The sequence below is a fragment of the Pseudorasbora parva genome, chromosome 17 (assembly GCF_024679245.1).
Source record: "Pseudorasbora parva isolate DD20220531a chromosome 17, ASM2467924v1, whole genome shotgun sequence".
Taxonomy (NCBI): domain Eukaryota; kingdom Metazoa; phylum Chordata; class Actinopteri; order Cypriniformes; family Gobionidae; genus Pseudorasbora; species Pseudorasbora parva.
In genome coordinates this window covers 38869963-38883625 of record NC_090188.1, presented here as the reverse complement: position 1 = coordinate 38883625, position 13663 = coordinate 38869963, and the positions used below count along the sequence as shown (strand labels likewise).

The 13663-nt window shown below is 37.7% G+C and overlaps 1 protein-coding gene across 2 annotated transcripts in view; it reads right to left on the bottom strand.

The window, feature by feature from the left end:
• The window catches only part of mlip (muscular LMNA-interacting protein), a 74774-nt gene that overhangs the window by 22887 nt on the left and 38224 nt on the right, over positions 1 to 13663 (bottom strand). For both annotated transcript variants that reach the window (XM_067422068.1, XM_067422067.1), the window contains exon 11: positions 5755 to 5883. In XM_067422068.1, coding sequence (XP_067278169.1) covers positions 5755 to 5883 — 129 coding nt within the window. The remainder of the gene's footprint in view (positions 1 to 5754; positions 5884 to 13663) is intronic.

The following is a 13663-nucleotide window of genomic DNA, read 5'->3' as shown; positions in this document are numbered from 1 at the left end:
GCAAGAGAGAAATAAACGATTCGACCAGGAGGCAGCGCGGCAGGAGAATAAATGAAAGACTCTGCAACATCAGTTCTCACTGCTTCATGATGAAGTGCACAAGATTTGGCCCATGTCAAACCCGCTCAAATCCTTATGCTTGCCCATTTTTCCTGCTTCTAATGCATCAACTTTGAGGACAAAATGTTCACTTGCTGCCTAATATATCCCACCCACTAACAGGTGCCGTGATGAAGAGATCATCAGCGTTATTCACTTCACCTGGTCATAATGTTGCCTGATCATATCATATCACAGTGTATAATATCAAACAGTGTACTTCTTTTTTGTAAGTGATACTTCCATAAATGCCGTCTCTGGGAGACATAGAAATATGTAGCCTATCATATCACACAACATTTAAAACATTGAAATAGACATATTCCGTCTCAGAAAATGTGCTGTATATGTATCTTAGTTGATTAGTATGCTACTTTTGACAGAGAGCTGGTTTGGTTTCAAAGAGATGCACAGAGACAGAGCACAGCTGTTTGATTTCCGATTCTATTCATTTATGTATCAAATCGTACAAGGCTTAAATAATTTAAATAAACATTTCAAATAGTAGAATGTGTATGATGTAGTAGGCCTGTTTTAGTTGATTTAGCTGCCAAGCTCTGATTTCTGAGAGAGTCAACTGCAGCGCGATTGCACACTATTAGATTTGTGCTGATTTCTTGTGTTTTTCCCTTGGATCACCTGTTATCCAGTAAACATGAGTTGAGAGTGACAGTGTCAGACTGTGTTATATATAACACCACATTCGTCCACACCGTTATCAGAACAGACATGCAATCCATTTTTGGGTCCCTCCATTCATTAGTGCACAGTCCCCAGCCTTCTGATTGATTTCTATTATGATACAGAACTTGACTTTAGTACTCTATTACCCACCACAATTATTAAGTCACCTCATTTGAATGGGATGTCAGATGAAAATAGTTTTTTGTTTGAAAAATATGATTAAATAACTGGATGCCAGGTTTTGTGTCTAGGGTTTTTTATTAGTATTTTTAATCAGTATTTATTATTAGTTTGATACATGGATGATGTGTTTGGTCTCTCCGAGAATTCTACGGCGATATGTTTGGTCTGTCAGTGTGATCTTATCTTGAGAGATTTATATATATATCCTGATGTTGGGAATTGCTCATGACATTGGGATCTAGTGATCCATGCACTTCATAATCCCGCTGGAAATAGGTCAAACACAGCAGGGAATGTTGCAGCATTTCAAGTGGCACATTTTAAATTCCTTCTGAAGTACATATGGAATGTTGACCCTTTGATTAGCTTGTGTCTTGATATAAAACACAAACAAATAATGGAAGGGCTGGACATTTTAAGACTTTTATTGAAAGTATGTTAATTACTGGTGAAATTTTTACCAACGATCACATTTAAAATGAAACACTTCTTGGCATACCATAAATATAACATGTGGCCCATCTGAATAATCCATCTTATAGTGAAAACCATGTAGCCTACCAACATTTCATCAACAGTAGAAGGGACATCTTATTGTAGAAGAAATCTGGGTACCGTCTTACGTTTTAAAATCACGTACGGGGGAAGTTCGGTGCTGTCACGCGGTTCTTTGACGGTAAGCTTTTCTATGACTGTTAGCATTTTACTTTCTATTTACTATACTGTTTTAATTTGTAGATTTGCTTTTAAATATTTTTTAATATATTTTAAAGACAACATATTTATTGGAAAAAAATGTTGCATTTTTTATCACATTTTTTAATCAGAAAACTACGGAAGCTTGTTGCATTCACTTTAGAAGAAAAACGAAATTAACGAGTTAATTATCTCAGAATTATGAGCTAATTTTTAATGAATAAAAAGTTTTTGCTCTGTTTTTCTGAATTAATGACTTAATTATCTCAGAATTATGAGATATTTTTTTCCTAAAAAAATATATATATTTTGTTCTGTTTTTCTGAATTAATGAGATCCCTCAAAATCTTGCTATTGCATGGAAGTAAACATGTCCCGCCTTTCAAGTTTAATCCGGTTTTATTTTACTTTGGGTTTGACATTGGGAAATGCTGCTGTCTTATATGGCACAATGAGTTTTGGTATGCATATGGTACACAGTTTTTCGCGTGCTTATGATACACACTTTATGGCGTATTTTACATACGAACCCCCCAACCTACCCAAGTGCGTATCATATGCACACAAAAAAACAGTGTAGCATATGCATTATCTCAGTATACATTCCACACATTTCACAACGTATACATTCCACAAGATTTCACAATCGTACTATTGATACGCATTACCATGTGATCATGTTAAGATGTTAAAATGCATTTCAGATGACCATGATGCATCTGAAATGCATTCAGGCTGCCTACGTGGTGGCACAAGAGAGAATCAGGCAATTGTTGAAAATACTGGATCCCCATGGAGTGCAATAGCAATGTCAAGCAGATCAGAATGTTCTTTTCTGCTGTCTTGAGGTGTCTGCGCAAAGTTGACACACTAAAAACAATACCATTTATATTACTTAAAGACAGCAGTATTTCCCAAAGTCTCAAACCCAAAGTAAAAATAAAACCGTATTAAACTTGAAAGGCAGGACATGTTTACTTCCATCCATGCAATCCAGCCAAAATAGAGCTCCTGGCAGGATTTTGAGGGATCTTATTAATTCAGAAAAACAGAACAAAATATAAAAAAAAATTAAGAAAACATTATCTCAAAATTCTGAGATAATTAAGTCATTAATTCAGAAAAACATTGATTTTTTTTTTTCTCAAGTGAATGCAATAAGCTTCCATAGAAAACAGTACACAATTTGCTAAAGTAATTGTTTTGAAAAACAATTAATTTAGACATTAAAAAAACATTATATAAATATACATATTTATATGCCAAACTAGGCTTTCCCTTCTGGCCACATCGGTTCCAAAGCTATGCCATAAAAGCATGCCAGATCGCGACCTCTGTTGCTTCGTGCACCACATGGGGCCCTATTTTAACAATCTGAAACGCAAGTGTCAAAGCGCGAAGCGCAAGTAACTTTGTGGGCGGGTCTCGGCGCTGTTGCTATTTTCCCGGCAGGATAAATGGCTCTTGCGCCCGGCGCAAATCTAAAATGGGTTGGTCTGAAGTAGCTTCATTATTCATAGGTGTGGTTTGGGTGTAACGTGAATAAACCAATTAGAGCGTCATCCAACATTCCCTTTAAAAGCAGGTGCACAAGTCCTATTATGGATTGCTATTATTATGGCGTATTTACCAGGCGCACGCCAGGAACGGTTCACAGCCGAGGAGACTGATGTTCTTGTAAGAGCAGTGAAAGACAGAGAAGTTGCGTTGTATGGGGATGGGAGAAACCCACCCAAAATAGCGTTGGTTAAACAGTTTTTTCAGTTTTTCAGTCAATTTTTTTTCCTGGTTCTTGACGGACAAACCAATTTGTTAGATGTCCTTTTTATATACATCTTTTTTTCACATCTTCGTGGCACACCACAATGATTTCCGTCATCTCATGTGTTAATATTTTTTTAGTGTAACAATTTATGATTTGCTGTAAATAACTGTTGCATCTGGGTAGATTACATGAGCAAAGTGTATGCGCGTTGTGCACGCTATACATTATGGTCAAGCATGCGCCCATAAAATAGCATAATGAACAACGCGCAACGCGCCACTGACTTTAGACTAATTTTTTTCTGATCAGTGGCTAAATTGTTTAATGGAACAGCAAAATAGCACCAGGGATTGTTTGCGCCGGAACACGCCTCCTTTTTTGCGCTGAACTGCCCAGGGAGCGCAAGTTCATTCACTAGTTTAGCGACGTGCTTTTGTGGAGGGAAAAGCGCGCTTTGCGTGGGTGCAAAATAGGAATGACACATGCGTCGGTGTACAAAGTCAAATGCGCTGAGTGCAAGATACACTCTAAAAAATAATTCAGTGGCTTAGTAAATATCACAGTAATAATTAACTTTATTAACTTAATAAAATCTCTCAATATCATTTACTTGATGGTTTTAGTTAAACATACCAAAATAATTGACTAAAAATCCAACAGTTAATTTTGTCTAAAATTTATAGTTATATTTAAGTTTTTTTCACTAAAATAATTTAGTATTCAAATAACCAATTCTTTATTTTGAATATACTTAATACATTTGCGAAATTTATTTCAAAATATTTGAGAATGGAGAATTAAACCGATCTGTTTCAAGAACCATAAATATTACTTAATTAAAATCAAGATTATTAATATTTAACACACACTGAAGAAATTGAGTAAGTTTACTGGATTAAAACAATGCACCCCTCCCCCACCCTCTGACGTGACGACAGCTCGACGGTTGAGTGAGTGCGGATATTTGAATTCTCCTCAGTCACCAGAGCAGTTTCTTCTTCTCAGCGTCGCAGAATTGGGGCATTTCCTCTGTGAAATTCAGGTTTGTATGATTTTTTTTAATCTATATAATCATTACTGTGCTAAAAGGCATTTTATTTAATTCAAAACAACATACAGGGACAGTGTGTCACCTTAAGTTAACGTGTGGCGTTGGTCTTTGAAACGCCTGTTGTGTTGCTCAAAATACACAACTTTAATTCGTAAAGATAATGAATTTGGATGATAAAATCTTATTAAAACTGGGCACTGTTTGTTTATTGTCAGGTTATGGAGTCTGGCTCCTCGCAGCATCTTTCAGCTACAAATGAAACGCAGGACAGCGGTCTCAAGTTCAAAGTCCACCCACAGACCGCTAACGTTAACGTTAGTCCATCTCAGGCTCGAAAAACAGCGCTGATATGGTGGAAATGGGATAACAGACCGGTTGATTTCACTTGAATTACTTTTAAATGTTTAATTTTTACTTCTAAAATGTTTGTTACATGAGTTTATATGTTGTAAAATAACTGTTATTCTTTACATGTCAAAACAGTAGCCTAATATATGCTGTAACGTTACTCGTCGACAATAAAGGCCATGTCATGTATAAGTGTGTTTGTGTGGACTGGACTATTTTACAAAGGTTTAGAGGAAATTAAAGTTATACTATACAAGTTAGTAATACTCATAAATAAAAACAGTTCATATTAGTCATAAATATTGGTTTTAAAAATGCTTTTTACCCAATTTTTTCTACTCAATTGAATTTGTTAATGTAACAAATGCAGTTACTCAGATCTACTTAAATTTTTTACTTACATTTACTCAGTTCTTATGGTGTCTTTAATTGATTTCACTGCTTTAAAATTTACTCAATTTTTTTAGTGTAAAAATGTTTCACCAAAAAAATTGAGTAAATCATAGTATTAGTTTTTAGAGTGTAGGGCCCAGACAGTGTTTGCAAATAAATGGCAGTAACAGCAGAGTTCAGTTTTGTCTATTGAAGAGAAAACTGCAACAAAATTAGCTTTCATTTTAACAAAGAAAACATAACATGGATCTAAGGTAAAACAAACAAACAAAAAAATTATTTACTATTTACAAATGACAGTAAGAAGATAAATGAACATAAATATATAGATTTTACTATAGTGTACATATTTTAGACGTATTTATTTTAGACCATGTCACATGCATTTAATATTATTTTCTAAAGCTCTACCTCTTTATCTCTATCTCCCCCCCCCCCCCCCCCTCCATGCATTCATTCTGCACGTGTTGATGGCATGCTGTTAGTTTGATGTGGAGTTTTTGTTCAGTGCGCATGACTCTTCAGAGAAACACACCTTGTATTGGTAGCGGCTGGATTTGCTCTCTTGAGGGCTCTTGAAAGGATTTGGGTGGAATTCTTCATCATGTTTATCATCTCTAGCACTGGATGTTGCAGTGACTGGTCTAATAACTCCAGGCTTTGTCTAAGACAGATAAACAAGAATTATATATTATGAGGTTGTATATGTTGTATATACTGTAATTATATATATTATAAGGTTTTATATATATATATATATATATATATATATATATATATATATATATATATATATATATATATATATATATATATATATATATATATATATATAATCAGTCATTCACAAAATCAGCTAAACATTTCAGTAACACTTTCTATGAAGCCTGTATTTATAATGCATTATAAGGGTATTTTAATGCCTTATAAACAACATTATAATATGTTCCACCATCCATTACAATTTTAGTGGATAAAATGATGTTCATTGTGTGTAATAAACACAAGGTTGTATTATGCATTATGCATGCATTATAATGTATTAAGAATAGCCTTATAATGCATCAGGCTTCATCTGGTGTTGGAAGGCACTGTGCTCTTACAATGGTGGTCAGAATTATTGTCGCCTTTGGCTTGGCTTGCTCAGTTGGGGACACTAAAATTATGATCCAAGTTATTCAACTAAATATACAAATAAAATTAATGAATTTGGTCTTATTTAATTCTATAAACTATAATACTGATCTGCCAACATTGTCACTATATGATAAATTAAAATAAGATGATAACATCACTGTTTTTTCTAGAACGACTGTACAGCCAAATAAAAAAAAATTGCAATATTGTCCTGTTTAACACTGGGAAGCTGCTTTGACACAATCGTCATTGTAAAAGCGCTATATAAATAAAGTTGATTGATTGAATTATTGGCACCTTTGGTAAATCTGATAAAAAATGGCTGTAAAAATAAATCTGCATTGTTTATCATATTGATATATCGTTCAAAAAAATTGCAAAAACCTAACCTTCCACAAAGTGTGAAGTAAAATAATTAAAAGTGGCAGGTTTTTCTTCAAAACACATTGGTCATAATTATTGTCACTCTTTTATTAAAAACTTTTTTAACCTCTTTTTTCAAAGACAACAGCTCTGAGTCTTTTTCTATAATGTGTGAGTTTGGAGAACTCATTATAATAAGAGCTCAAAGACCATTGCTTCAGATTCCCAGATCCATGTTGATGCATCTTCTCTGGGATGATCATGGTAGAAGCTTCATTTTGTGCTCAGTGACACATTTTTGTGTTGATTTTGATGTTTGTTTTGGATCATTGTCCTGATGGAAGATCCAGCCACGGCCAATTATTAGATTTCTAGCAGAGGCCATCAGGTTGTTTTTTATCTGTTGGTATTTGCTAGAATCCATGATTCCATCAATCTGTCTGGGACCACCAGCAAAAAAAAAAAAAAAAAAAAATAGGCCCATAACATTAAAGATCCAGCAGTATTTTTAACCGTGGACATTGGGTGCTTTTTATCCTTTTGCACCAAACCCATCTGGTGGATTTGCTGCCGAAAAGCTTCTTTTTATATAACCGGTCCCATTTGACTTTCCAGTCGTGTCTGACAACTTAATATGCTGGAGTTTGTTTCTGGATGAGCAAGGACGATTTTTCTTGAAACCATCCCAAACAACATATAGTGATATAGGGGTTGTTTTATTTTTTTTTTATTTTTTTTAGCCTTTCTGGCCCCAAGACTCAACTAATCTCTGCAATTCTCCATCTGTGATCTTTGGAGAGTCTTTGTCCACTCCAGCTCTCTTCCTCGCTGTGCATTAGGACGATATAGACACACGTCCTCTTCCAGGCAGATTTTTGACATCTTTAGGTGATTTGGAATTGCTTATTTATTGTCTTGATGGTGGACACTGTGAGGAATTGTCAATGTGTTGGCTGTTTTCCTACTGCCACTTTCTCTTTTGTGAAGCACAACAATCTTTTGCTGCACATCAGAAAAATATAATGTGGTTTTCCTCATTGTGATGAATAATTAAGCAGATTGGTCTTTTGTATTTCCTTATATTTATACTCCTGTGAAACAATACATCATAGCTAGACAATTTCATGTTAGTCACTCTTGTTTGCTAAAAAAAAAAATTGTAATGTGAATATACAGAGATATTTTACTCATACAAATTCTAGAGGTGCCAGTAATTGTGGCCAACATGTTTTGGAGAAAAACGTGCATGTATGTCATAATCTGATTTACCCCTGACTTTCCATTATTTTACTTCAGTGAAAGGTTAGATTTTTGTGATTTTTTTAATGATAGATCAAAAGGACAAACAATGCAGATATAATTTTTACAGCCATCTTTGATAATATTTACCAGGGGTGCCAATGGTTCTGACCACCACTGTACACGTTTTAAGTTAGTACACATTACTATAAGTAAGGGATAATGTACACCCAGCCGGTTGTTATCACAGAATAAACCCTGATAGGGTCTTACATGCCTACTTGTTTCAAATAAATTAGACACTAAATATTTCCTTGAATTTAAATATTTTATTAGCTCTTAAGCAAAGATTCCGTAAAGAAAAACAGTTCCAAACTGCTTTAAGCTTTTATCTATTGCTGAAAAGATTTGTTTTAGTTTTTTTCCGAATATGTTGAAATTAATGCTGAAAGGGATAGTTCACCAATAAATTAAAATTAGCCCATGATTTACTCACCCTCAAGTCATCCTAGGTGTGTATGACATTCTTCTTTCAGGTGAATGAAATAGGAATTATATTTAAAAGTTCTGTCTAATCCAAGCTTTAACAGTAGTTGTAGCTCTGTTTTTGAAGTCCATAAAAAAATGCATCCGTCCGTGAAATAACATGCTCCACGCGGCTTTGGGGGTTAAAGACTTCTGAAGTGAATTGCTGCGTTTGTGTAAGAAAATTGTCCACATTTAAAATGTCTCTGGTTATAAGACATTTTGAGGCACACTTAGGACTAGAGGAGCCTAGCGCCTGGTGTCGCAGAAAGATTTAGACTGTAAAACCTTATAAAAGTGTGTAGGGTAGCCCAGCCAGCTGCCTCACAGATCTCCTGAAGTGGGACTCCCATTTGAAGGGCCCGAGAAGAGGCCATGCCCCTAGTGAAATGCACCCTCAAGGCCAAAGTTGAAGGCAAACCACGCATCTGATAGGCCAAGGCAATCGCCTGGACGATCCAGTTACTGACCGTCTGCTTGGACGTGGGCAGTCCCCTCTTAGGAAACAGCTGGTCCGACTTTCTCCACTGCGAAGACTTCCGCAGATAAATTTGCAGTGCTCTGACCGGGTAGAGCAGATGAAGTTTCCTCTCTTCAGACGACACATGATGAAATGCCTGCAGGACTGTAGGCCATGTCACGTTAGATGGCAATGTTAAGGATGGCCTTAACTCCGCCGGGGGCAAACTCCTGGCAAGTCGGCATTATAGCCAAGGCCTGAAGGTCCCCCACCCTTTTAAGCGAGGTGATAGCAAGGAGCAGCATCACCTTAAACGACAGAACCCAATCTGTCGCAGACTCAAGTTGTTTGAAGGGGTCCTTAGCCAGTCCTTCGAGAACCACTGCCAGATCCCAAGTTGAAACTCTGGAGCGAGTCGCAGGCCTCATTCTCCAAGTACTACGGAGGAATCGTATTACTAAAGGGTGCCTCTCCAGAGGCCCATCACTTACAGGAGCGTGGAAAGCCATAATGGCAGCCACGTACACTTTAAGTGTGGAAGTAGTCCCGCAGTGATGCGATTTTGGAGGAACTCCAGCACTGAAGTCACTGGGCAGTTAACTGGTCTACCTCACACTTCCTGCACCAAGTGGAAAATACATTCCACCTTAAGCCGTACAACCTTCTCATGGAAGGAGCCCTGGAACTGAGTATGGTCTCCACTACACCTGCCGACAGGCCAGCCTCTAAGTACTGAACCCAAAGTACAGGGGCCAGACCCAAAGCTTCCACAGCTCTGGCTGGGGGTGAAATATTGTGCCCCCTGCCTGAGACAGCAGGTCCCTCCTCAAAGGTATCTGCCATGTAGGACCTGCCAGCAGTGCTATGATGTCTGAGAACCATACTCAGGCCAGCCAGTACAGGGCTACTAGGAGTAGACTGATCCTGTCCTGGCGGACCTTCTCCAGAACTCCTGGGAACAGAGCTATCGGGGCAAATGCATACAGACTCAGCCTTGGCTATGTCTGTACCAGAGAACCTCTCTGTAAGAGAGAACCACAGTAGACAGTGGGATGTCTCTGTTGTACGGGGGCGCTGCACTGTGGCGACCAGCGGAAGTAGCAACGTCCATGTCGGTAGCAACACTGTCTGTCTTTGTTTGTTTGAAAAAGTTTTTCTTTTACTCTGCCCTTATCACTTATGGTTTATACTGAATCATCATGATATACCGTATGTTTATGATCTATCTGTTTGTCGGGCTATTCCTTGGACACTTTGTGCGAGGCCAACGGGGAAATGGAGATCGGCTTCATTATAGTCGTGACTTTCTCATGGAGTATCGTGCCTTTAATTTCGGCGCGCTGGATCATCAAACCTATGACTGGCCTTTAGAAATCTTAAGGACTGATTTTTCTTGTGTGGGCAGAGAGGAGACTTCTACACTGAAGGTGAGGAAGCAGGGGAAAAAGGGTAGAGTGTGGCAGAGATTGCGTAAACAGCGACTAAATCGCATTCCTTTGCCTTCAATAATCCTAGCTAATGCCCAGTCCCTTCGAAACAAACTGGATGAATTACAAGCAAACGTTCGGTTTCTCTCGGATTATAGGAATGCCTGTGTTATTTCAGTTACTGAGACTTGGCTCAAAGAACACGATCTAGACTCTGATATGGAAATAGATGGCTTTGGTGTCCCGCAGCGGGTTGGACAGGGATGACGCTGTAACCGGAAAATCGCTGGGCGGTGGTGTGTGTATCTACGTTAATCAACGCTGGTGCAAGTCTGTGATTGTGAGAGAATCTGTGTGCAGTCCTGACATCGAACTCTTGTCAGTATATCTTTGCCCATTTTATCTACCACAAGAGTTTCCACAAATATTTTTAACTGTTGTTTACATTCATCCAAGGGCTAATGTGAATAACGCATCTGACATTTTATGTGGTAAACGGTGCATCGGTTGCAGGGTATCTCCCCTGACGCACCTAACATCGTGATGGGAGACTTTAACCATTGTAAAATGGAGAAATCACTCAGCCATTTTGACCAGTATGTGGATTCTCCTACCAGATGTGGGAAATGTCTGGATCTCTGCTATGGGTCTATTAAAGGGGCATATAAGTCGTCTTTGAGAGCCCCTTTGGGCCTCTCCGATTATCATGTTGTCTATCTTGCCCATGTCTAAAAAACCTGTTCTTAAAAGGGTAAAGACTGAGATAAGAGTTGTACCTGTATGGTCGGAGGACTCAATTCAAGAACTGAGAGGGTGCCTTGATTGTACAGACTGGGATTTGTTTAAACGTGTGTACTGATTTAGACGATTTTACAGAGACTGTAACAAATTACATTATATTCTGTGAAGACTTGGTAATCAAAACAAAAAGGTGTAAAGTATTTCCAAATAATAGGCCTTGGATCACTAAACAGGTTAGGAATGCAGTCGTGGTAAGGAATAGTTACTTCAAACAAGGTGACAGTATTAGAGAGAAGCCCACAAACTAGTGAAAAAAGAAGTTAAATTAGCAAAACTGTGGTATAAGGAAAAAATAGAAAATATATTCACTAATGGGAGATCTCATGTAGCCTGGGATGGAGTGAAGACTATAATTGGAACAAAACAGAAGACAAATAGTATTAATTTGAAAGGGACACTCGATTATGAATTAGCAGAGAATTTTAATTCACTTTATACTTGTTTTGATAATCATGATTTTACCTCTGTATTGTCTGAATGTGGAATGTATTGTGGAAATTCAGAGACTGAAGATATTGTCAAATTTCAAAATAGTGAGGCTGATGTATGTAGATGTTTCATTTAGGTTAATATTAAGAAGAGTCCTGATCACATTAGTGGCAGATTGTTGAGTACGTGTGCTGAACAGCTTTCAGGGATTTGTTCATTTATTGTTAATAAATCCTTGCTACTTTCAAAAGTCCCTTGTCTCTGGAAAACATCTATAGTAGTGCCAATTGCGGAAAAAAAGAAATCTTGCAATTGGCCCATTGCACTAACTTCCTTGGTCATGAAAGCATTTGAAAAATTAGTTAAGTAGGAAATTTTAGCTTTGACTCATTTAGCTTTGGATCCTATGCAGTTTGCCTATAGATCAGGCAGAGGAGTGGAAGATGCTACTTGTACCTTATTAAACATGATTTTAACACATTTGGAAGGCACTAAGAATCATGTACGTCTGCTGTTTGTTGATTTTTCCTCTGCCTTTAATTGTGTCCAGCCTCACATTCTGGCTGAGAAACTTACCGAACATTTTCATTTAGACTCAGCCATTGTGTGTTGGCTGGTGGATTTTTTAACAAACAGAGTTCAAAGAGTGCGTGTTAATGCATTGTCATCGTCCACTGGTACACCTCAAGGTTGTGTTTTATCTCCTCTTTTGTTTTCTTTATACACTGACCATTGTCGGAGTGCTTTTGAAGGAAAACACATTGTTAAATTTGCAGATGATTCTGTAATCGTGTCTCTCCTTACCGAGTCAGATGGAAATCATTGTCCAGTGGTTGATCACTTTATTCAATGGTGCAAAGACTCTTTTTTAAATATGAATCCTTCAAAAACAAAAGAGATGTACATTGATTTCCGCAGGAAGAAATCTGTATCTGTGCCACCTGTTTTCATAGAGGGACATCAGGTAGATGTGGTGAAAGAGTACAAATATTTAGGGACTATAATTGACAACAAGTTAAAATTTGAAGCAAATACTGATAGCATTAGAGGAAAAGCTCTTAAACGTATGTATTTTTTGAGGAAACTCCGAACTTTTAATATGGATGTTTCTTTTATGAGAATGTTCTACTCCAGTTTTATTGAATCTGTCTTAATTTCTCCATTATTTGCTGGTATGGTAATTTGAATGTTAGGAATAGGAGTAAGTTGAATAGTATTGTTAAAATGTGTATTAAGATCATCGGGACTGATATAAGGACCATTAAACAAATTTATGATTATAGGGAGACTAGGAAGGCACAGTTAGTCCATTCAGATGTTAGCCACCCATTATGTACTGAATTTCAAATGCTTTCATCGGGTCGGAGATTTAAACTCCCCCTGTGTAAATCTAACAGACACAAAAACTCCTTTTTACGTGCTATTACTTTTCTTAATGATTTGTTATAAATGTGTGTTATTTCATGTGTGTTATTATGCTGTGTAGCTATACGAACATGTACTTATGCTGCTATCTGCACAAGAATTGCCTTTTAGGACAATAAAGTTATAAAGTAAAGTAAGTAAAAGAGATGCAAAAAGAGCCACTTCCACTGGGCCGAACCTCTCGCATATAGACTTCACCACCTCTGGGTGAAGTCTCCATTCCCCAGGCCTCAGCCCCTGCCTGGACAGGATGTGTACTCCCTGATATTGGTCCCAGGGGATGTATATTGCTCTGATAGACGATAGTTTAACCTGGGACCATAGGAGGATCTGATGCGCCAATCTGCATAGAGGGCAAGACCTCAGACACTCCCAAAGGTTCAGGTACGCGACCACTGACATGTTGTCGGAGCGCACCAGAACATGATAACCCCTGAGATCTGACATGAAGCTCCTCAGAGCCCTGAACACAGCCAACATTGCCAGGCAATTTATATGCCATGAAGGATGATGGTCCTACCACAGACCCTGGGCAAAGTGGCCATTCATGACCGCGCCCCAACCAGTGAGTCTGTCGAAGCAGTTTTCCGGTGAAAACTGGGCCTTTCTCGTGACTGGGCCAAAATAAGCCAGTTGTT